The sequence below is a fragment of the Enhydra lutris genome, unplaced genomic scaffold, assembly GCF_002288905.1.
Source record: "Enhydra lutris kenyoni isolate GAN:26980312 unplaced genomic scaffold, ASM228890v2 scaffoldscaffold85, whole genome shotgun sequence".
In the NCBI taxonomy this organism is placed as follows: Eukaryota; Metazoa; Chordata; class Mammalia; order Carnivora; family Mustelidae; genus Enhydra; species Enhydra lutris.
The window spans coordinates 5,396,053-5,420,458 of record NW_019154169.1 but is presented as its reverse complement, the minus strand read 5'-3'; the positions used below and the strand labels follow the sequence as shown (position 1 = coordinate 5,420,458).

Below are 24,406 nucleotides of genomic sequence, written 5' to 3'. Positions count from 1 at the left end.
ACCCAGGCGCCCCATGTTTTAGTACTCTTAATGGCACTTTTTTCCTGCTGTTTCATGAAGGGCTGACGCATTTTCATTTTGCACTGTCCCCACAGATTAGGTACTTAGAACTAAGACAAGCCCTGAGGTCCTCCTTTATTAAACGTGTGGGAGGGGCACCTGGGTGGCTCAGTGGGCTAGGCCTCTGCCTTCGGCTCAGGTCATCATCCCAGAGTCCTGGGATCTAGTTCCGCATCGGGCTCTCTGCTCGGCAGGGAGCCTGCTTCCTCCTCTCTCTCTCTCTCTCTCCTTACTTGTGATCTCTCTCTGTCAAATAAATAAAATCTTTTAAAAAAAAAAAAGTGTGGGAGTGAGCAAATGAGAGAACATTTGGGTTACATTTCCTTCAACAAATATTTACCAAATCCACCTGTGTGCCAGATGCTGGGGACGCAATGGACTCTAGGTCAACAACAAATGGATAAATAGAAAAGCTACACTGTTCTCCAGGGTGACAAACTGAGCCCAGAGGTGGGTAAGACAGGAAGCAGTCCAGACAGTTGCTATGCAGCCGAGAATCATTTTGTAGGCAGGTTTAACAAATGCGAGCCAAATATGGATTCATAATAAACCAAGATATATCACACACCAAAAAAAAAAAAAAAGAAAAGAAAAGAAAAGAAAAGAAAAAAAAAAAACCCAAACAAGGAAAATTATGCTGCTCTCCATTCCACTCAAGGAGTGAACAGCAAATGCTCCCGAGTCAGTATGAAATACGGGCGTAATCCACTACTTCCTTAGTTCCCGTGTCTCACCTGGATAACTGTGCATTGAGGGTTTTTTTCATACAATATGGTCCCTGAATCCGAACTTAAACATCGATCATTAGCCAAAGCCACAGCAATCTGTTTCAACATGGGAGGAAAAAGGACTATGCTCGACATTACAAAAGATGAAAAAAAATAAAAATAAAAATAAAGAGTATCTTACCTTCCAATGTGGTGTCATCTTAAGGTACTTTTTCTTTCTTTCTTTCTTTCTTTTTTTTTATTTGACAGGGGTGCCTGGGTGGCTCAGTGGGTTAAAGCCTCTGCCTTTGGCTCAGGTCATGATCCCAGGGTCTTGGGATAGAGCCCCGGATTGGGCTCTCCGCTTGGAAGGGAGCCTGCTTCCTCTCTCTCCCTGCCTGTCTCTCTGCCTCCTTGTGATCTCTGTATGTCAAATAAATAAACAAAATCTTTTTTTAAAAAAGATTTTATTTATTTGAGAGTGAGAGAGAGCATGAGAGGCGAGAAGGTCAGAGGGAGAAGCAGACTCCCTGCAGAGCTGGGAGCCCGATGCGGGACTCGATCCCTGGACTCCAGGATCATGATCTGAGCTGAAGGCAGTCATTTAACCAACTGAGCCGCCCAGGTGCCCCTTAATACAAGTTTTGTGACAGAATTTGAGGAGTTATCAATATAGGCTGTGATGGATACAATGACTTTTGGGACTGTGGTTCTTCTCATTCTGGGGAAAGAAAAACTCCTTCCCCCAACAGGGATAGGTAAAAATACAGAGTTATTGTTATTTTAAGAGAGCTCAACTTTGTTTAGATGGGTGCATAGGGAAGCTGAGCTGGCAAAGAGGTAGACTGTCAGTTATCTATTGCATCTCTAGCCCTTTGCTTGAGTTGTCCTGACCTTGAGCCTCTCTCTCTATCCTCATAGAATCCAGTTTTAGCAAGAATCTTGCTAAGTCAGTTTAACCAGAACCTCCTGAAACCCCACATCTGATCATCCTTGACACCTGACCAAATTCTTCATTCCCCCAACCCCACAAGGCAATAGTTGGTCACCCTGACCAGCCTTCAGAAAGAATTCTGTTAGGTCTACTTAGCAAAGAATTACCCTACCCTTTTTGTAATTTTCCATCCACTGCCACCCACTTTGGCTCTAAATCCCACTTTTCCTTGTATTCAGAGTTGAGCCCAATCTCTCTCCCTGACTGCCCAAAAAATCTCCCTTGCAGTAGTCCCTATATTATAATTGTCCTGAACAAAGTCTGCCTTGGCATTTTAATAAGTGTCAGAATAATTTTTTAGTTAGCAGTAGCCAAGTCAGCCTTGATAAGGGGATGTCCGTGTACATTAGCCATTTTGGCCAAAAGCAGTAGTACATTAGCCATTCTGACACGAACAGGATTGAAAAATGTTTGTGCGTGGAGACTTTCCCCTTTTGCTACTCTTGTGAACTCTGTGACTCCAGCCCTGTGGGCAAGCCCAGGCTAGCCGCCACTCCCCATTGCTCCAGCTGAGACCCAGCCAATCACTAGACATGAGTCATATATATATATATATCATATGTATATATGATATATATATATATATATATATATCATATGTATATATGATATATATATATATCAAGTGTTTTTATGCTTAGTTAATTTTTCTTTTACTATGGAAGATTTCAAGCAGAAAAGCAGAAAGGACCCATCACCTGCTTCAACAATGATCACCATTATAGTGTTTTTCATGTAGTTGCCCCATTAAGCTCCTTTTTCCCCTTTATTGAAGTATTTTAAAGCAAATTCCAACATCATATTTCATATTTACATATGTATCTCTAACAGATAAGGACTTAAAAAAATGAAAAACCTGATGACTGACAATTTATAGATTGAATCTTGGATTAGAAAAATCATTTAGAACTTTTTCTCTTTTTATTTGTGGGACAGTGGGTGAATTAAAAAAAAATTCTGTGAATTAGACAATAATGTCGTGTTAGTATTAATTCCCTGATTTTGATGATTGTGCGGTGGTTATGTAACAGGGTGTCCTTGTTTTTAGGAAATACAAGTATTTGGGAAAGTTGGGAAAAGCTGAAGTATTGGGGAGTAAAGTATTTGGGAGTAAAAGGTATCATATTTGTAAAGTATTTGTATTTGTAAAGTATTAGTTTGTATTTGTAAAGTATTTGTAAAATATTTGTAAAGTATTTGGGAGTAAAAGTTATCATATTTGTACCTTATTACCTTAAGACAGTTAAGAAATACATTATTTATCTATATTCATATCTGTTTAATCCTGATGTGCTGTCAGGGTTAAGTAGGGCTGCCCTAGTAGTTTTAGTCATGACTGTGGCATAGTCTAAAAGGGTTTAACAATCTCTTTTAAAGAGGGCTTTTATAGCAATTAAACTCCCTTAACACATTCAAACCATGCTTGTAAATTTGATACATTAGACATTTCCATTTAAAAGCTACAGCAGGCTGGGGCGCCTGGGCGGCTCAGTGGCTTAAGGCTCAGGTCATGATCCCAGGGGCCTGGGATTGAGCCCCACATTGGGCTCTCTGCTCCGTGGGGAGCCTGCTTCTTCCTCTCTCTCTGCCTGCCTCTCTGCCTACTTGTGATCTCTCTCTGTCAAATAAATAAGTAAAATCTTAAAAAAAATAAAATAAAGGGGCGCCTGGGTGGCTCAGTGGGTTGAGGCCTCTGCCTTCGGCTCAGGTCATGATCTCAGGGTCCTGGGATGGAGTCCCGCATGGGGCTCTCTGCTCAGCAGGGAGCTTGCTTCCCTCTCTCTGCCTGCCTCTCTGCCTACTTGTGATCTCTGTCAAATAAATAAATAAAATCTTAAAAAAAAATAAAAAAAAAATAAAGCTACAGTAGGCTAATTTAGCAGATGAATCTTTGCTCAATGCTTAATACTTTCTTTTAAGATTTTATTTATTTATTTAAGATTTTATTTTATTTTTTAAAAAATCTTATTTATTTATTTATTTATTTGACAGAGAGCGAGAGAGAGAGATCACAAGCAGGCAGAGGCAGGTAGAGAGAGGGGGGGAAGCAGGCGTCCTGCCGAGCAGAGAGCCCAATGGCAGGCCTCGATCCCAGGACCCTGAGACCATCACCCGAGGCGAAGGCAGAGGAGAGGCTTAACCCACTGAGCCACCCAGGTGCCCCAAGATCTTATTTTATATATATGTTAAAAAGAAAAATCACAGGCCCAAGATAGGGTCACTTGTGCCAAGGCCCCACTTCAGTAAACCAAGACTTAATATTTAACCTAACCTTAGCTTCCCCCAGGAACATATGGGGAATTTAACTGGTCAACACTAGGAGGTGATCCCATAAACCCCAACCATCCCCCTTAAGAGGGAAACCCAACCTAAAACAATGGATTCTTTGCTAATCCCCCCTCCCCAGGCCTTTCAAAACCTTTCCTTTTCTGTAGCTTCAGGGTGCTCCCTAACATTCGCTGGATGACATCCTGCGCAGTTCATGAATCGTTTAATGAAATCTTTCAGATCTTCACATTGACTCAGTTAAATTTGCTTTTTAACAAGCCTGCCGCTCGAAAGCAGTAAAAATAAGAGCTCTCGTTTCTTGCAGTTGTTATTAGCTCAGTTAGGCAGTAAGTTTGCAAGCTTTTACCAAGATTATAACTGTTAGCTCTGTTATGCTGTTCTATGAGGTCATTTAATGCTCTCAACACACCTCGGAGGGAGATCCTGACTCAGGCCCCACGTTACAGAGACGGTCACTATCTACAGGCTCGGAGACGCAATCTCAGAGTCTACGTAGATAGAACGAGAAGTTGGAACCCGTTTATCTGCTCCCTCACTCGCTCTCCAATACCAACTCCGGTAAGGAGAAATCTATCTGAGAGATCCCGGGAGAAGAACTGCACTTGCTCCAGACGGGTATCTCCGGAGAAACAAGCCAAAAATGTATTCCCTGGTTCCGTTTTCCTTTCCACTTGGACCAGCAGAAATTCCGAGTAACGGATGCTTCGTGCCTTTTGGCGTGGGGGCGGGACTGGGGCGTCCACTCCGCGCGCCTATTGCACGAACCCGAATCTGGAAGCGGGATTCACCCGGCTTCCCCCACACCCCACCCGCCACCGCAGACCCCGGACAGGGCGGTCACGCGGCGCGCCGAGGGCGTGGCCTGGGATTCCCGGGGAGGGGAGGGCGTTGTGTGTCCTTGGGCCGAGAGGGGAGGTGACACCGGCCGAAGAGGAGGACGCAGAATGAGGGCCCTGCGGGTGAGGGCCCCCCAAGAGCCGGGCTAGGAAACCCAACCGGAAGCCCTCGCCCCAATACGAGATTCCCTAAACATCCCGGGATCTGGGGCATTGGAACGTGAGACCCCCTCAAGGCTCCGGACCCCTTTCTAAATAGCCTGGGACCCTCAACCCCCGCCTCCTATAACCCAGGGATATCTGAAACAGCCGAGGACCCCTAACATGGCCCAACGCCCCGGTTTGAGCTTCTTCCCTTCATCCAGGGCCTTTTAACACCTCGGGACCTAGGCGGTGGGAACTTAACACCGCTTCTCGCCCCCCACCCCGGACTTCTTAGGCAGTACGGTAACGCCGCTAGGCACCCAGACCCAGGACGGATCATTCCCGGGACTTGGGTCTCTCCCGTTAATCTAGGAAACCCTCCCCACCAAAAAAGCAAACCCCCACCATCTCGGGACTTGAACCCGCAGATCAAATGTCCCTTCTGGGTCTGCTTTTCTTCCAGGACCCCCTAGACAACCGGGAAACCCCCAAGCCAGACTCCATAGGCGCGAGTCCCTTTTTCTGGGCCTTTCTGGACAGAACCCCTTCCCTTCCTCATACTGACAGTTCGATTCTTGCCTTTGAGACACACGCAAGGAAGAGGGCCATCCCGGTGTCAGGCCTCAGCGTGCCCGTCCCCTCGCCCCCCCAGCCAGACCCTTTGGGGACACCCTTTCAGGTGTCTCCGATTCCCTCCCCGCCAGGTCTCCCAGGCGCTGGTTCGCTCTTTCAGCTCAACTACCCGGAACCGCTTCCAGAACCGAGTGGCTGAGAAACAGAAACTCTTCCAGGTAGGCGGACCAGGGTCGGGGCGGGGTGGGGGTAAGAACCCAGACCTCAGGCTCCGTCCTGGAGTGGAGTAGGGGGGAGACGGGATCCAGTCCACAGAGCAACCTGTACCCCTTTCTCATCTGACGCCTCCACCACCCAGGCGGACAATGACCTCCCGGTGCACTTGAAGGGCGGGGGAACCGACAACATCCTGTACCGAGTGACCATGGGGCTCTGTGTAGGGGGTGAGTGCGGGGCCACCTCAGCCTGAGCTGCTGGGGGAGGAGGAGGGGCTCAGCTGGAGAGAGCTTGCTGAGTTTGGGGAGAGGGCTAGTGGCTGGGCAGGGTCTTAGGGAGGGGATTGGGTTCTGGACTGGCCAGGTAGCGGGGCACGGTCCAGGAGTCCACGCTAGCTTGTGGGGAGGGAGGGAGCATCTAGGGCTTGAGCTTCTGTCTCAGGAGGGGCTTTGGGGTCCAGACAGGAATTGTGGAGCAAGTTGGCAGCCAGGTCTGGAGCAAGGCTAGGGAATTCTCCACCTGAAGGGCACTTTGGGAAAGGAGCTGGGATCCAGACTGGTGACTGAGGAGCCTGCAGAGGGGCTTGAAAGCAGAGATGTGGTCCAGGGAGGCAATTAGGATCTCACGCTGTGTCCCCTTACTCCCTCCCTAGGCACCGTCTATAGCCTGTACTTCCTTGGCTGGGCCTCCTTCCCTCACCAGAAGTGAGACCAAGAAGCTTGCAGAACCTGAACAAGCATCAATAAATGTGCTGGCTTCTTGGGGAACCCAGCCCAGCTGTGGCCTCCGTTTGTTGGTGTCCCCCCCCCCCGGGGCCACCAACCCATCCTCCCATCAGCAATGACTCACTACACAATGACAGCCTGATGCCCCAGCCCTGAGTCCTCCTGCTAGAGGATTACTACTACACAAGGCTACTCAAACGATGTTGTTGCCTCTCAGCCCTCCTGAGGAGCTGGGGACCCGAAACAGTACCCCTGGGCTGTCTCTTAGGGCCTGGGGATCTGGGATCATGTCCTTGAATTTGAGAGGGGTTCTATTCTGGGAAGGCAGCCCCTCTCCCTGTGGAGGCCTGAGGGTGGGAAGGAAGGTACTGCGCATGGTCCATGACACAACAGAGGCAGAGGCAAGTGAGGACAGACTCAGGAGCAAGAGGGAGCAAGCATGGCCTTGGGGAACAGAGTAGGGCCGGGGGTGGGGTGGGTGGGACCGGGGTGGCACTGAGACCTCCCAAGAGCCTGGCTCTTGCAGCAGCAGCAGAGACTGCCCAGGCTTCTGGGTCCCAGTCTCAGCCTCCACAGGATCTGGAGGGGATCTCCTCAAGAACGAGACTGCAGCTCAACTAGAATCCAGTATGAGAAAAAGGACTAGGAAACATGCAGATCCAGGCCTGGGGACAGACATGGAGACAGACCAAGCCACCCCCACCCTCTAGGACCTAGATTCCCTCTGCCCCTGAAAGAGACAGAACCAGCCCTCAATGCTCAGAACAGGAGGCAGATCTCAGAGAGAGCAGCAATCGGGATGCTTTTATTTCCTCCTGGGCCTGGAAGGCTGAGAGCAGAGTACAGATAAAGGCACGGGGGCGCCCGGGCCTGTTCCGGCCTAGTGTTTGGCTGCCAGGTGACTCTGAGCAGGTGTGCCAGAGTGTGTAGAGTGACCCTCCCGGAACCAAGAGAATGGCCCCTAGGGTGTGGAAGCAACGTAAGGGTTGGGTTTGGCACAGGTGCATGAGAGGGGTTATGGAGTGGGTGTGGGATGGTTGTGTCAGGGATGGGGTGACCCTCGGGACAGGGTGTGATAGTCTCAGAGCCATGGGTAACTCGGGGCATGGCACGTTGGGGCATGTTGGGCCCTGGCCGTTGACTGAGAAGCCAAGTGCCAAGGGCTGGGGGAACCAAAAGACCTGCGGGTCAGCAGGATCCATGAAGACGAGACTGCAGCCTGGCTCAGCCCTGGGTGAGACGGAGGAATCTGAGGTGACTCCCATAGCGAGGCGATGAGGGGGCAAGTCTGGGGTTCCCGTTCAGGAATACATCGTCAGCTGCAGCCACTGGGGAGAGGAAGGCACAGGGTGAGAACAGGGAACCAAAGAACAGCAGACACGTTTCTCTGCTCTCCCCCAAAGGTTGTTGGCAAAATGGGAGGGAGGGAGCCCAGGCTCCAAGCTGGTACAAGGAGCTAAGGGGAGAGTCCCCTGCTGGGCACCCACATCCCAGAACGGGAGTTCTTACCTCCTGGATGTTCACCTGAATTTGTCCAGTGCCATCCTTGTCAAGAGATTTGAAGGCCCCTAGAGAAGTGAAGGGTTGGGGGATTTGGCTTTTAGGATAAAAATAGACAGAGGCACCTGGCTGGCTTGGTCTGTAGGGCATGTGACTCTTGATCTCAGTGTTGTAAGTTTGAGCCCCATGTTGGGTGTGGAAATTACTTAAAAATAAAATCTAAAAAAAAAAAAAAAAGATAAAAATATACTAACATACGGTATGATGATAGTAATGGCTAGCACTTAGGCCACCTGTCATGTTCAGCTGGTATAGCATGCGACTCTTGATCTCCAGGTCATGCATGAGTTCAAGCCTCACACTTCATATAAAGTTTACTTAATTTAATTTAAAAAAATACATGTATATATATATGGTAAAATAGGGGCACCTGGGTGGCTCAATAGGTTAAGCATCTACCTTTGGCTCAGGTTGTGATCCCAGGATGCTGGGATCAAGCCCCACATTGGGCTCCCTGCTCAGCAGGGAGCCTGCTTCTCCCTTTCCCCGCCCGCTCCTGCTGTCACTCGCTCTCTTTCTCTCTCTCTCCCTCTCTCTCTTGAATAAGTAAAATCTTTTAAAAAATAATAAAATAATGGCTAGCACTTTATTGAGTTCTTACTCTGTGCCAAGCACTGTATAAAGTGCTTTTCCAGGTATTATTAACCTGTGTAATTGAATTCTGTGAGGTGTCATTTTAAAACAAGGCACAGAGAAGTGAAGTGATATGCCCCAGGAACATCAGGATTGAGCCCCCCGCCCCCAGTAACGGCCTCCTTATACTCCCCTGTGCCGCACCTCTGCCCAAGCCCCAGCCTCCCACAGACCTCTCAAGGCCAAGCCCTCCAGTTCCTGCCCAAACAGACTACTGGAAGGAAGCTCTGCAGGCTGCACTTCCTGCTCCCAATCTGGTGTAGTCCCCACTCCTGTCCTGAACCCTGCCCCTGTGTTCCCCACCCAAAGCCAAACCTAGCAAACCAAGGTCTACACTGTCTTTGCTCCCTCACTAACAACTTGGTTACCACCCTCAGGTGTCTATGCACATGGTGTCCTGGACACTGCACTCAGTGCAGTTCCTGTTGGCCTCTTGCTGGTGAATCCAGTGGCCATTTCTTGGGCCTTCTCACAGTGACTTTGGGAATCATCTGCCCTTACTGTCCATTCCCCCTTCCTCTCATGTCCCTGACATACCTGCCCCTTTTTCTCTACCCATGGTTTAAATGCTTTGTCCTCTGTGGGCTCTTCCAGAGGCTGAGACATCTTCCTAAAGCCAAACCTGACCCCGTCCCTCCTCTGCCTAGAACTTGCTATGGTTCTCCGTTGCACCCAGTAACGGTCTGAGCACCCCTGAACATGACACTCACAGCCTCACATGGCCTGACTGTGCTCATTGCGCCTGCTTCCTTTTCCTCAGTTCTCTCAGATCCAAGTTCAAATTCTGACTTTGCAACTTCCTAGCTGAGTGGCTGGGAGCAAGCAGTTTTGCTTCCTTGAAACCTAGGTTCCTCCTCCAGAAAATGGGGACAATAATTCCCACTTCTCAGTGGTCTTAAGGATTCAATGCATTCATGTTCATAAGAGCCCTCATAATCCAGCCCCTACCAACCCCTCCCAGCCTTATGTCTCTGCTTCCCCCACCCCTCTCCAGCATTCAGAATTGAGTTCAACAAAAAAACACCAGAAGCACCACCTTCTCTTTTCCTTCACTCAGGCTGTTCCCACATCAACACTTGTCCTGGCTCTCTCCTTGGGTCACGCCTCCTCATCCCTCAATTCACACCTGTCCTTCTCCCGGAAGCCCTTCTTGACCCTTTAGTCTGCATCGGGTGCCTCCCAGGTTCAGACAGCTCACTGGGCTTTCCCATTCATAAAACTAAACCCACTCAGACCTGAGCTTCTCCTCCCAGGCCTGATCACAGCCCTGAGCTTCCCGTATCCCAACTGTAACCATTCTGAGCGGTCACTGGTGATTTGCTTCTCCTCCAATGGACTGTGAGTGATGTGAGGGCAGGCCAAGAACCGGGGCTGTTGATGTCCCTGAAGTTGCTTGCCTCAGGGTGAGGCTCAGAGGAGACCTTGGCCAGAGGTGGAACAAATCCCCACCCAGGAAGAGACCTGGGGTATCACTCACGGAACATGGCATCCAGCCTGACCAGGCAGCTGATGAAGTTGTCAAAATCCATGTTCCCTCCTTCATCCGAGTAGCGTCGGATGATCATGTTGTAGAGATGTTCATTCAGGTGGAACCCTGGGAATGGTTTCCTTTTCTCAGGTGTTGGGGCCACAAGGCCAGACCCACTCCCACCCCTAGGATTCAGGCTCAGACCAGCTCACTGTGGGGGGATGGGGCTGCCTTACCAATCCCACCCCTGTCAGACTGTTTCGCTGCCAGCCATACCTGCTGCCTCAAAGGCCCCTGGGAGTTCACTGCTGCAGATGGTACCTGAACGATCAACGTCAAACTGTTTGTAGATGGCCTGTGGGGACAGGGAGGGAAGGCTTCAACTGAATATCGTGGGGCGTGTCATCTTCCTGGCTTCAGGGGCTTTGAGTTTGAGGTTGCCACGCACCTGCCACTTTTTAATGTTGTTCCATAAGTACTTGAATTCTTGGAAGCCCAACTTGCCGGTGGTGTCACTCTGGTGGAAGGGTGTTAAGAATAGCGTGATGACTGTACCCAGGAGCACACACTCTACGCACTGTGATCACACCCGCACAGGGGAACCTGGGCTAAAACCCCAGCTCCCATCCCACCTGTCACGTCACCCTGGATATGGTTTGACTTTTCTTTTTATCCATAGAGAGTTTAGTTCCTATTTCATTTTGGGGGCTCCTGGCTGGCCCAGTTGGAATTGCATGTGACTCTCGATCTCAGGGTCATGAGCTTGAGCCCCACATTGGGTACAGAGATTACTATATAAATAAATGTTTTATTTTTCAGTAAAATAAAATTAAAAATAAGTTAATAAGCATAACCATACCATGGGGAAGTATATTGAGCTTCTCTATAAATTCCTCACCTGAAAATAGTAACTACCTCATTTACAAAATTCTTTTTAAAGTTCCAGCATTTTTGTTTTTATTCATTATTTTTATTTTATTTTTTTTTTAAGATTGTATTTTTTGACAGACAGAGATCACAAGTAGACAGAGAGGCAGGCAGAGAAAGAGGAAGGGAAACAGGCTCCCTGCTGAGCAGAGAGCCCGATGCAGGGCTCCATCCCAGGACCATGAGATCATGACCTGAGCTGAAGGCAGCGGCTTTAACCCACTGAACCACCCAGGCGCCCCTATCCATTATTTTAAAAGATTTCATTTGAGGGGGCACCTGGGTGGCTCAGTGGATGGAGACTCTGCCTTCAGCTCAGGTCATGATCTAGGGTCCTGGGATTGAGCTCCGCATCAGGCTCTCGGCTCAGCGGGGAGCCTGCTTCCCTCTCTCTCTGCCTGCTGCTGTCTACTTGTGAACTCTCTGTCAAATAAATAAACAAATCTTTAAAAAAAATTTTTACTTGAGAGAGTGAGAGAGGGAGAGAAAGAGAGAGGAGCAGCAGGGGGAGGGGCAGAGGACGAGGGAGAAGCAGACTCCCTGCTGAGCAGGGAGCCCAATGCCACTACTGGGGGGGCTCTCTCCTGGGACTCCAGGATCACGACCTGAGCTAAAGACAGATGCTTTAACTAAGCCACCCAGGTGCCCCATCATTTATAAAATTCTTTTTTTTTTTAATTTTTACTTATTTGAGAGGGAGAGAATAGGATAGACATACAGACATACATGAGCCGAGTGGGAGAGGGAGCAGCAGACTTCCCACTGAGCAGGGAGCCTGATGCGAGACTTGATCCCAGGACCCTAGGATCATGCCCTGGGCCAAAAGCAGTCGATTCACCGACTGAGCCACCTAGGCACCCCTATAAAATTCTTAACAGCAATTCAATTTCATGAATGTCAGGACATGTGATAAACAAGGATATCTTCGAAAATCAGGTGAGGACAGTACACACCTGCTGGGTTTGTGATACAAGCAGAATGAGACAAAGCCTTCAGCTCAGGGGTTAATGTTTCATAAACTCTCAATAAGAACAATGGCCAAGACTTATCAAGTTACCTAGTACATGTCAGGTAGTGCTAAGCTTCTTAGGAACGTCACTTTTCTCACTGAATCCTTAAAACACCAGCCTCACCAGTATTATTTCCCAGTGACAGAGAAGAAACCGATTCAGAGATGAAAATCTACCTAGGATCCTAGTAGCAGCTAGTGCATCCAGACGACTTACTGTGCTATGCACTGTGCTAAACCCTTCGCATATGGCTCCAATTCAGTTTCACCCTTATCACTCATTTCATTTTATAGACCAGGAAACTGAGGCGAGAAGCTCAAAGACGTTGCTAAGCAGCACAGCCAAGCTCGTAGCACTCAGTGTGACATGTGTGATCACATGACAATACACGTGTGTCTACATTTTCCCTATGTGCGAAGCATGCATGTATTCAAGATGAGCTGATGATTAGCCCATGTGCAAATATGCATGTGTGTTCCTGTGAACATGCCTTCACGTATCTTCACCTATATGGTGTGCCCTTGTATATATGTGCATGTATATGGCCACACCTATAGCAGTTATAAGCTTGGGTTCTTGGGACGCCTGGCTGCCTCAGTCAGTAGAACATGCGACTCTTGATCTCTGGGTCGTCAGTTCAAGCCCCATGTTGGGTAGCACTTACTTAAAAAAAAAGAAAGAAAATAAGCTTAGGCTCTCAAGCCTAAAAGACCCGAGTCCAAATTCTTATCCTGACACTTCCTCTTTTTGTATACCTTTAGACAAATGATTGCCTCTCTCTGAGTCTCAGTTTCATCACCTACAAAATGGACTGTAACAATTCTGCTGGTTTGGGACACCTGGGTGGCTCAGAGGGTTAAGCATCTGCCTTCGGTGCAGGTCATGATCCTAGGGTCCTGGGATCGAGCCCCACATAGGGCTGCTTGCTTGTCGAGGAGCCTGCTTCTCCCTCTGCCTGCCCCCTACTTGTGCTCTCCCTCTGACGAATAAATAAAATCTTCAAAAAAAAAAAAAATCTGCCTGTTTAACATGATGTCTGTGAAGGGCCAGCTGTGACAGCTGATGTTACTATTTATTGCCACAAGCCTGGGTGTGTGTTCTCATATATGCATGTCCACTTTTGTGGGTACGCAAGCTACATCCTGGCTGTCCCAAGCGTGCTCTCACAAAACTTCTTCACCCAGGGCTCCAGTCAGACTGCCCCAAAGGATACATCCATCACGGCCACCATGCTGCGACACGTGTCAATGCCAAAGCCATCAGTTTTCAGATCAGGGTCTGTGGGAGACAGGTTGAAAGTCTGAGGTCAGAGGTCACAGCTACCCCAGCGCCCATGACTCTAAGCCCACCCTATGTGTTGAGCCCAATGACTCACGTCGGGTTACGACCTTGTTAAGAATGTTCATGAGTTCTGTGGCGCTGACTTCCATGTCCTGTGGAGAAAAGTCAGGGATGGGAAGAGTGTCACGAGGGAAAGTGGGGATTCTCTGGGGGTTGCCACTGCTGAGTGTATGTGCAAGGGCAGCCCACAGGAAGGCAAGGAAGAGTCAGGACAAGGATGGGGGCCCAGGGTTACTTACATCTCCAGCAAGCTGGGCAAAGAGCCTCCGGAACTGCCGGACCTCCTCGCTCTCATTGGCCTCAATGTTGGAGTAATGGGTGCGTGGAGGCTGCAGAGCGAGAAGATCTCAGGGCAAGTGGAGGAGGGGTGCCCTGGCCAGGACAGCACTAGGTGGGAAAGTCAGAGTGGGCTAGGTGGCTGGGTGATCAAAGGAATGAGAGATGGTCCAGGGAACATGACTAAGTTTGGGGACATGGCAAGGGAGAGACTTAATGAGAGGAATTTCCTAAGAGGGACAAATGGACAATGATGGGTGCTGGGAAAGGCCTTGGAGTGAGAAGCAGGGTCTCTGATTATTGAGGGTAGCTTACCGGAGGCTCTGGGTTGTACTGTGCAGCTGCCTCACTGAGGGGAGACAAGTAAGGGAGTAGTTAGCACCAGTGGGTGGGCCTCCAAAGACAGCAACAGCCCCTGAAACCCAACCGTGCAAACCCCACCTCCCTACCTCTCCCTCTGCTTGACTTATCTGTCCTTGTCCTCACCTGTCCCTATCTTTGCTGCCCTGGTTACACCTGGCAGGAAACTCAGAGCCCTGCCCCCACAGTAGGCCCCACTCCTGCCAAGGCACACTTGCCCAATGGCAGATTCCTCAACAGATCCAGCCCCTTTGACAGCTCGCTTCATAGAAGCTCTGACCCAGCTTCCTGGGGCTCCACTCTCCTCAGATTCCCTCTGTCTAGGAACGTACTCCATCCTATGGGTTTCTAAAAGCCTGTGTCTTCCCAACATCCCACCCCAGTTCCACGAGTTCCCACCCCTTTGAAGGGGGGCCATGGTAAATTAGGCCCCTAACGACATCTACCAGGTCCACATTTACCAGGTCCTATTTCCATTTTAACCATACAGTTCCCAGCCAGACCTAGCCCCTTCAGGATCATTTCCCCTATGCCATTAGGCTTCGGCCTCTTCTGGGTCCACCCCCTCACTGACCGACTTCGACCGCCACGCGGCCGTGCCCATAAACCAAGTCTTGCCCCCATGAAGAGACCCCAAGCCTCATTGGCTCCGCCCCCTAACGTTCGTCTCCGGGGTAGCAGGAAGCAGGCCGCGCCCAGCCCCATTAAGTTCCACCTCTCCCAGCCGCGCCCCATCAAATCGCTCCCTCTACAGCCAGACTCCGCCCATGTCAAGCCACGCCTCCTAAGCGGCCATTAGCCTCCTTACGGTCCGCCCCCTCGAAGCGGATACCGCAGCCCAGGCCCAGCCCAGCCTAATTAAGACAGCAGGTGTCGCCAGGTTACCTCAATCTAAATTGGTGGGACATGCTCCTCCGCCAGGCCCCTCCCCTCTTCGGGCCCCGCCTTACCTGATGGCACTAATGACCCCGCCCAGAATGCGCATGGCAGTTCCGCCACCGCCAGCGCCTCCGCCGCCGCCGCCGCCGCCGCCACCGCCTCCTCCTCCACCTCCCGCTCCGCTGATCAGGCCTCCGATCACATTCCCCAGGCCCCCGCCCAGGCCCCCGCCTCCTCCGCCACCGCCTCCTTTCAAGAACGAGTTAACCAGGAACATGGCTGCAAATTAAGATTCCTAATGGGGGGGAAAAAGGGGTCACAAGTCCGCATCGCCATTGAACCCGCTCCCTCCACGCAAAAATACGCATTTCTGGCAGCTGGACTTGGGGGAGTAATATGAGGCCTCAGGGCGGGGACCTATTCTCCGGCTGGAGCTTGAGAGTCCATTTGGAATGCGGTCGGGGCTTCTGGAGGAGGATACTTCTAGGATGGGTGGGAAAGGGACGGAGGCTCGGGTTTGAAATCCCCTGTGTCCAAAGGATCTCATGGTCTAGCTTAAGTGACCCTGGACTGAGTCTATGCATAGGCATCATTAAGAGTAAGGGTCCCGGTCTGGTGGGGTTCTCAAGATGGGGGGCCCCAAGTTGGTGTAAGGCATCTTTGACGCGTCTGAGCACTCGAATCTGAGACCGAGCCCCAGAACTGAATTTAGGGGTCGTGGGCGGGTCAGGATCAGAGATTCTCCACCTGGAGGCCTCTGGGGCAGGGTTTAAGAAATCCCAGCTTGAGGGTTTCGTTACTTCCAGCAGCGGGATTACAATGTCACCGCTGATTCTATAGGTTCGGATCTAAGATTGTGGGTGCCAATCCCGGGGCCCGGGATAACGGGGTTTCCATTATAATTGGGAGAACGGATCTAAGGATCGTGGTTCTGGGGACTCGAACCTGGCAGAAATTTATGGGGTACCTTTCAAATCCATGAGGTCGAATTTTAGATCCCGAGAGAGAGGGTGGAAGAGTCCCCAGGGCGGGATAACTGGGTGCCAGACAGACTGGGGCTTCAAATCTGAGGTCATGAGTCTGGGGGACCCCTAGACCAGGACTTGAGGATTTTGTGGGACACGGGGGCCGCAAGGACCGGGATTACGGACTACAGGGGTAATCCAAATCGGGCGCTCACCGATCCTCCGGTTGGTCGGTCCGTCCGTCCTGCTCCCCGGCCTCTGCCCGCGTCCGGCTCCGTAGGGCGGGGCCTGTGACTCAGGCGGCCTAGACCCAGTTAGGCATTGCGGAGCGGCCCACCAAGCGTCCGCGGAGTCCTAGAGCCGGCATGAAATTGCGCCTGCGTGCGCCAGGCCCGCCTCTCGTAACGGGATGCGGCCGCCGCGGCTCCGCCCTGCTCATTTCCTGAACTGTGGGTTTCGACCCCGCCCAACCTCCAGCGGCCTGAGGTCTTGCCCGGTTCTTTACAGCTCAGGTGAATGAATCCCGGGAGGGAGGTTCAGTCGCCGCGCCCGAGATCACCCCCTAGTGTTGCAGTGTGGATTCTTCTCCATGCGGCCACGGGTGCGGTTTTCTGTCCTCTGGAAAAGGGACTCCTGGCACGCGGCCCCGTATCCTACTCTTGTTGCGACAAAGCATCTGGAGACCCCGAATTTTGTCTGGCCCACAGCCCGAGGACACGCACCCGCATTTGGGGCAGGGGCTAGCTAGACTAGATTTCTCGGGACCCTGCAGTAGCCCGGATGGCGGCCAAACGGCGGGAAGAACTTTGCCGCTTGCAGAAGTTGCCTGTGCCTCCTCCACCCTCACCTTTTTACCCCGCGTCAGGGTCGCCAAGTGTCGCCTCCTTCTTCCCATCTCTAAAGAGGGGCCTGGGCACAGGAAGAGTCCCTCTGGCCACTGCCTGGTTTCTGAGACTAGATGTTCCCGAGATCGGGTGGAGGAGTGGGGGCGGGGGGAATGCAGAAGCTGGCAGGAAAAATGGCGCCTGAAACCTCCTTTGGAGACCTTTTGCTCTCGGGCTCCAACCTCCAACTTCAGGGCTCCTCAGAGGGAGTTAAATCTGGTTCCCAGGCATTCTGGATGTCTGGCCCATAGAATCTCTCCTGGAGGCTGGCTTAGCTTGAGTCTGAATCCTGGCTCTGCCTTTTAATAACTGGGATCCCTTGGGCGCTGAGGAAGGCTGTTTTTTGTTTTGTTTTGGTTTTTTGTTTAAGCAAGGATTTATTAATCCGTAAAATGAGAACAAGGGTTCCCCTTCCCCGTCAGAATTAAGTGGTAAATGCTTAGTAAAGAGGAATCATTTCCATGTGACTGTACCCATGCTGTTTCCTCCTCCTGCAGCCCACCTGGATTCCTCAGGTGGTTGAATGACTCACCCTTAGGTAATACTGATAAAAGTAACTGCCAAGCACTCTCCTGAGCACTTTACATATACCCTCATACGCCCTTATAATAGTCCTATGGAATGGATGTATGCAGTATTTCCATTTTAGAAATAAACAAACTGACTCTGAGGGTGAACTCCCTAGCCTGTAACCTTAATCACTACTCTAATGCATTGACTCTTCAATAATATAATTAATATTGGGGGCACCTGGCTAGCTGAGTTGGAAGATATGAGACTCTTTTTTCTTTTTTTTTTAAGATATGAGACTCTTGATCTTGGGGTCATGAGTTCGAGCCCCACATTGGGTGTAGAGGTTACTAAAAACAATGAACTTAAAAAAATACTATAATTAATACTTTAATAGCTTAGACAACAAGATCACAAGAGGCAAAACTGCAGTAGCAGCCAGGCCAAGAATCACTACACAAACCTTGGCTATGAGGCAGGAACTTACGGGAGAGAAAATGGAGGCCGGGTCACTTGCCTGAGGTCACAGAGGATGGCGGAACCAGGTGTGAACCTGGGCATGGCTGATGCCAAAACTTTTGGTGATGACTAATCCACATTCCCTTCTCACCACACCCTTCCCTGCCACACTGGAAGCGTCCGCTGTCTGCCCTTTCTAGGGCTCACTTGCTGCCAGGCCTTTGTGCGGGCTGTGCCCTCAACTTGGAACACTCCTGACTTTTTTACCTGGTGATGTAGGTACTCAGGCTTTCGTGTCCGCTCAGGAGTCACCTCTTCTAGGAAACTCTGTCTCCACCCCCGCCTGAGACTGGGTGAGGCTTACACTCTCTCAGAATACACACTGCCATCTCGTGCCACTCACTGTCCACTGTCACTGAGATCAGTCTCCCTGACCTCCTAACCCTGGCCGGTATCAAGCCTCAGGCCTGACGGTTTCCATAGACGATGCCATAGAAGATCTCCCCCACATAACGTGGTTTAAATTCCATTCCTACGCTGTTAATATCCAGATTTCCGTCTTCCACCCAGACATTTCCAGGTAGTTCTACAAACTGCATTCTACTCACCTTCTTCATGGGGGTCTTAGAAGTGTCTCAAACTTCACACATCCTAAACTGAGCTTCTGACTTCTTTCCAAACCTGCTCCCTCCCCCCATTCCCCATCTAGGTTGATGGCACCCCTGTCCTTCCAGGGACTGAGACCAGAGAGCCCAGGATCATCCCTGACCACTCTTCCACACCTATTCCAACCTGACAGGAAAATTGTTGACTCCACCAGCACTGGCCCAGCCTCTGTCCTCCTGGTCCTGGACACCACAGCAGCTCCTCCCTGGGCTTCCTGCTCCCCTGCCTGCCCTCATGGTCTGCTCCCCACCCGCAACCAGAGGGAGCCTGCGATACCCCCAGTCAAGTCAGGGCCCTTCCCTGGCTGTACCTCTGTCCTTGTAAGAGTCAAAAGTCCTCCCCATGGGGCGCCTGGGTGGCTCAGTGGGTTAAAGCCTCTGCCTTCAGCTGAGGTCATGTTCCCATGTCCTGGGATTGAGCCCCAAATGGGGCTCTCTCCTCGGCGGGAAGCCTGCTTCCTCCTCTCTCTCTCTCTGCCTGTCTCTCTGCCTACTTGTGATCTCTGTCTGTCCAATAAAAAAATTTAAAAAAATCTTAAAAAAAAAAAAAAAAAGTCCTTACCATGGTCGCCAAGCTCATAATCTGTCCTGCCACCTGTCTGAAAGTGACAGGTGACACTCCCCCTTAAGAAAGTGAGAAGAAACCCTACTGGATGTTCCCAGCTGAACACAGACAAGGAGGCTCTGGGAATGCAGCAATAGCCAAACAGCCCATCTCCAGGTGCCCCTGAGGGCTGCTGCCCCACTACCCAGGCCCTTCGTAGCCACGCCTTAGTGCCTCACCTCTTAGTGCCTCAAGTCCGCACATCTAGTGGTCTCCGGAAGATCCTTTCAGATCTCTGATTTCACCCCCACACTCCCCACCCCACCCCCACACTGCCTTAAGCATTTATCACCTGTACCATAGCGTGTAGTTTACTTATTTATCCAGTTCCTTGTTTTCCTCCCCAACTAGAATATGAGCTCCTCAAGGGATTGCTGTCTGTCTTGTGCACTGCTGTGTACCTACTTCCTAGAACAGTGCCTGGCATATCTTGTGATCTCTGTCTGTGAATATTTGTGGAACGAAGGAAAGGTTTTGTGTGAATTTTCTCACTGAATTTCAGCAGTATTGATGAGAAGGTACAGCAAGCATTACCGAAGTCCCCCACCATCTTCTGGATTCCTTTGAACTCCGGCATGGTTATGTGACTGTTTGGGCCAATAAAATGTGAACAGAAATGCTGGGAGTGTCCCTTTTATTTATTTTTTATTTTGTCTTATTATTTACTTTTTAAAAGATTTTATTTTATTTAGTTTTTTTAAGATTTTATTCATTTATTTGACAGACAGAGATCACAAGTAGGCAGAGAGGCAGGCAGAGAGAGAGGAGGAAGCAGGCCCCCCACTGAGCAGAGAGCCGGACACGCGGGGCTCCATCCCAGGACCCTGGAATCATGACCTGAGCAGAAGGCAGAGGCTTTAACCCACTGAGCCACCCAGGCGCCCTTAAAAGATTTTATTTTTAAGTAATCTCAGTACCCATTGTGGGGCTCGAACTTTAACCCCAAGATCAAGAGTTGCATGCCACACCAACTGAGTCAGCTGGGTGCCCCTTATTTTATTTTTTTTTTTAAAGTAATCTTTATGCCCAATGTGGAGCTTTGTATTCATGAACTGGAGATCAAGCGTTGTATGCTTGACAGAGTAAGCCAGCCAGTTGCTGGTAAGAGTGTGACTTTTTTTTTTTTTTTTTTTAAAGATTTTATTTATTTAAGAGAGAACAAGCTGGGGGTGGGGGAGAGGGAGAAGCAGACTCCCCACTGTGAAGGACCTGGAGATCATGCCCTGAACCCAAGGAAGAAGCTTACCTGACTGAGCCAACCAGGTACTCTCAGAGCATCACTTTTAAATGTAGCATTTATTTATTTATTTTTAAGATTTTATTTATATTTAAGAGAGAGAGAGTGTGAGAGAGCATGAGAAGGGAGTTCAGATGGAGAAGCAGACTCCCCTTGGGGCTGGGAGCCCGATGTGGGACTCAGTCCCAGGACTCCGGGGTCATGATCTGAGTTGAAGGCAGTTGCTTAACCAACTGGGCCGCCCAGGTGCCCCTAAATGTAGCATTCAAAAGTGAGTACAAGATGTTCTCTGCTCTCATCCCCTACCTAAGCAGCACTGGGAGCCATGTAAGCACAAAGGTGCCACATGCTGGAAGCTAGCTGGATCGCTGAGCTGTGGCATGGAGGACATCTGGCTGTTAGTATAAGCAAGAAATAAAATTTGAGGAGTTAGTCTACTAAGGTCTAGGCCTCATTTGTTACTGCAGCATAACCTAACCTATTCTGACTGATGCAGGTAGAAGTTGTTACTATCATGCCAATGAGGAGAGACATGGGATTACTTGTCCAAGTTCACGCAGCTGGTAAGTACCTGAGTCAAGATTTGAACTCAGTGAGGGACTGTCTGAGGAGGTGTCTGGCTCAGTTCGTACAGAATTTGACTCTTGATTTCAGGGTTGTGAGTTTGAGCCCCATGTTGGGCATAAAGCCTGTTTAAATTTTTAAAAAAGATTTTATGTATTTATTTGAGAGACAGAGTAGGAGCAGAGGGGAGAGGGAGAAGCAGGCTCCCCACCAAGCAGGGAGTCTAAGCAGGGCCCAGTCTCAGGACTCTGAGATCATGACCTGTGTCGAATGCACTTAACCAACTGAGCCACCCAAGCACCCCTAATTTTTTGTTTAAGGACTTTTAAGAAGATTTTATTTACTTATTTGAGAAAAGGAGAGAATGAGCACATGAGTGGGGAGGAGGAAGTTCAGAGGGAGTGGAAGAAGCAGATTCCCAGCTGAGTAAGGAGCCGGGACAACACCAGGCTCCATCCCAGGACCCTGGAATCATGACCTGATCTGAAGGCAGATACTTAACGTACTGAGCCACCCAGGTACCTCCATAAAGCTTATTAAAAAAGAAAAGGGGCACCTGGGTGGCTCAGTGGGTTAAGCCTCTGCCTTCGGCTCAGGTCATGATCTCAGGGTCCTGGGATCGAGTCCCACATCGGGTTCTCTGCTCAGCAGGGAGCCTGCTTCCTCCTCTCTCTCTCCCTGCCTCTCTGCCTACTTGTGATCTCTCTCTGTCAAATAAATAAATAAAAAAAAAAAAAGAAAAGAAAAAAGATTTGCACTCAGAAATGCTCGCTCTATAGTTCATGCTTTCAATCCTCTCAATTTGCTGCCTTAACGATGTTCGTGTTACGATGCCACCAACTGAAAACTGTTAATAGTCATAACTAACCGAGCTCGATGCCTCCTGAGGTCTTGCTGACCAAGCTGGGACATATTGCAAAGCTACTCACAACTCTTTGCTAAAGGAACCAACATGAGGGAGCGGAGGTTCTGAGAGGGGGTGTCACTTACCTGAGGGGACGGCAGAATCAGGTCTAAACTCAAGCGTGGTTGATGCCGAATAGTTATGTGATGACTAATCCAGATGAATATCCCTCCACTTCACTTTCTTTTCTTTTCTTTTTTAAAATATTTTATATGTATTTGATAGGGAGAGAAAGCACAAGCAGGGAGAGCAGCAGGCAGGGGGAAAAGTAGGCTCCCCATGAGCAGGGAGCCAGATGCAGGGCTCCATCCCAGGACCCTGGGATTGTGACCTGAGCTGAAGGCAGACACTCAACCAACTGAGCCACCTAGGTGTCCCTCCACTGCCCTTTCTTTAGCAGTGTATTAGGGTTCTCCAGAGAAACAGAACCAATAGAATATATAGAGTGAGAGAAAGAAAGAGATTTATTATAAGAAATGGGCACACATGACAGAAGCTGAGAAGTCCCACATCCTGCTGTCTGCAATCTGGAGGCCCACGAAAGCCAGTGGTTTGAGTCCTGGTCCAAGTCTTGAGGTCCAAGAACCAGGGCAACTGATGGTGTAAGTCCCATTCTGAGTGCAGAAGACCAATGTTCCAGCACCAAGTCGGGCGGAACTCAAATCATTCCTTCCTCAGCCACTTGGCTCCTCTCAGACCCTCAAAGATTTGCATGATACCTTCTGCATTGGGAAGGACAGTCAGCTTTTTAACTAGTCTACAGATTCACATGATAATCTTACTTGGAAACACCCTCACAGACATACCCAGAAACAATGTATCCCAGTCAGCTTGACAAAAAAGTAACCATCACCCTTTCCCCACTCCTCTTTCCCAGGCTCCCTTGCTGCCAGGCTCTTGCATAGGCTGTGTCTCTGCAGGAACATTTCTCCTACCCTTTTTGCTTTGGAGGTGATTTAATGATTGCTCCTCATCAGGAAGTCTGTCTTGACCTCCCATCACAGACTAGAGCAGGTTGCCCTGTCATAGGCTCCTAGGATTCCGGAAACTTCTTCCCCAAGACATCATAACAAATTAAAATCAGTAATGATCAATGTCTGTCTGTCTCCTGGACTGGAATGGGGGGCCTTATGCTGGTAGGCAGGGCTATCTCAGGAACCACTATGTCCCCGGCATCATGCCGCCCAAGGCTAGACATGGGACGCATGGTCAGTAATTCTTAGTTAGCTATTATCTTCTTCATCATCATCATCCTTTGGGGGATTATTTATATAATTCAGACTTCCTCATCAGAATGAAAACCTGTCAATAGAGTATGTGCTTTCATGACTGCACAACAGACCTTCGTCATCCTTCCAAACCATGGTTTAGATGGCTCCCCTCCATAAAGTAATTCCCTCCTACCTCCTGCTCCAGGTTAATCAGGGAACTTGTCTGGCATCCCACAGCCTTCTGGGCTCCCGTATCCCAACCTCATCACTCTGATGCCTGGGTGTTCACTTTATAATGATCCTTATTTTGTCTTCCTGTAGGTGCGCTATATTTCATAATTTAAAATGTTTAAAATCCCTGCTAATGTGGAGCGCCCGGGTGGCTCAGTCATGAGTGTCTGCTCTTTGACTCAGGTCATGACCTCAGGGTCCCAGGATTGAGGCCCTCATGGGGCTCCCTGCTCAGCAGGAAGCCTGCTTGGCCCTCTCCCACTCCCCCTGCTTGTGTTTCCTCTCTCCCAGTGTCTCTGTCAAATAAATAAATAAATAAAATCTTTAAAAAAACCCCTGCTAATACCTGCTCATTGTAGAAAATGTATAAAATATAGCAAGAGAAAAATTAAAAGGAAAAATTCACCCAATTTTCAAAGACAGCCTCTATTTAGTTATATTACCTGCTTGATTTGTTTCCTGGGAATAATTTCATGTATTTCTAATTATATAAAATTTGCATATGCAATTTGCATCCCGCCCATCAATTTGTAAACAACTTGTATTAACCTGGAACGAGCAGCTCTGTTCCCTTCGACTGCTCACCTGTGACCTGACTTCTCTATTAGACATCAGCTCTTTCTTCAGAAAATAATGCATTGGAGGGGCACCTGAGTGGCTCAGTGGGTTAAAGCCTCTGCCTTCGGCTCAGTCATGATCTCAGGGTCTTGGGATCGAGCCCCGAATTGGGCTCTCTGCTCAGCGGGGAGCCTGCTTCCCTTCCTCCCTCTCTGCCTGCCTCTCTGCCTACTTGTGATCTCTGTCAAATAAATAAATAAAATCTTTAAAAAAAAGAGAAAATAATGCATTGGAGATTCCTTCTTGTATAGTTATCATGGAATCTAGCATATTAATGAAAATTCCTATGATAAAGCAGCTCATCTGATTCTGTTTAAGCCAGCAAAATCCACATTTCTTTTATCAAGAAACCCTTTAATCTTTGACTATTCTTAACACTTCCTGAAACGTTATTTCTGCATTTGTCCCTTCCTTCCTTCTTTCCTTCCTTCCTTTTTTTATAATTTAAAAAATGGTCCCATGAAAATCCTTTCAGATTTACCTAATTCCCTGATTATTTCCAGGGGCTAAATTCCTAGAAATGTCAGTGATGGATCAATAGATGGGCATATTTTCA

General features: G+C 49.4%; 2 protein-coding genes across 2 annotated transcripts; one reads left to right on the top strand and one right to left on the bottom strand.

The window, feature by feature from the left end:
• The first annotated feature begins 4,841 nt into the window (after positions 1-4,841).
• Positions 4,842-6,590, top strand: LOC111161502 (cytochrome c oxidase subunit 7A1, mitochondrial). Its single transcript, XM_022525202.1, has 4 exons — positions 4,842-5,009; positions 5,735-5,821; positions 5,962-6,046; positions 6,472-6,590. The coding sequence occupies exons 1-4, from the start codon at positions 4,995-4,997 to the stop codon at positions 6,525-6,527; spliced, it is 243 nt and encodes an 80-aa protein (XP_022380910.1). The 5' UTR covers positions 4,842-4,994; the 3' UTR covers positions 6,528-6,590.
• A 732-nt stretch (positions 6,591-7,322) lies between these two features.
• On the bottom strand, positions 7,323-16,316 carry LOC111161509 (calpain small subunit 1). Its single transcript, XM_022525218.1, has 11 exons — positions 16,179-16,316; positions 15,070-15,293; positions 14,075-14,108; positions 13,723-13,812; positions 13,518-13,575; positions 13,356-13,420; positions 10,654-10,722; positions 10,482-10,560; positions 10,215-10,331; positions 8,054-8,112; positions 7,323-7,872 (listed from the first exon to the last, which is right to left on the bottom strand). The coding sequence occupies exons 2-11, from the start codon at positions 15,273-15,275 to the stop codon at positions 7,846-7,848; spliced, it is 804 nt and encodes a 267-aa protein (XP_022380926.1). The 5' UTR covers positions 15,276-15,293; positions 16,179-16,316; the 3' UTR covers positions 7,323-7,845.
• Between the last annotated feature and the right edge of the window lie 8,090 nt (positions 16,317-24,406).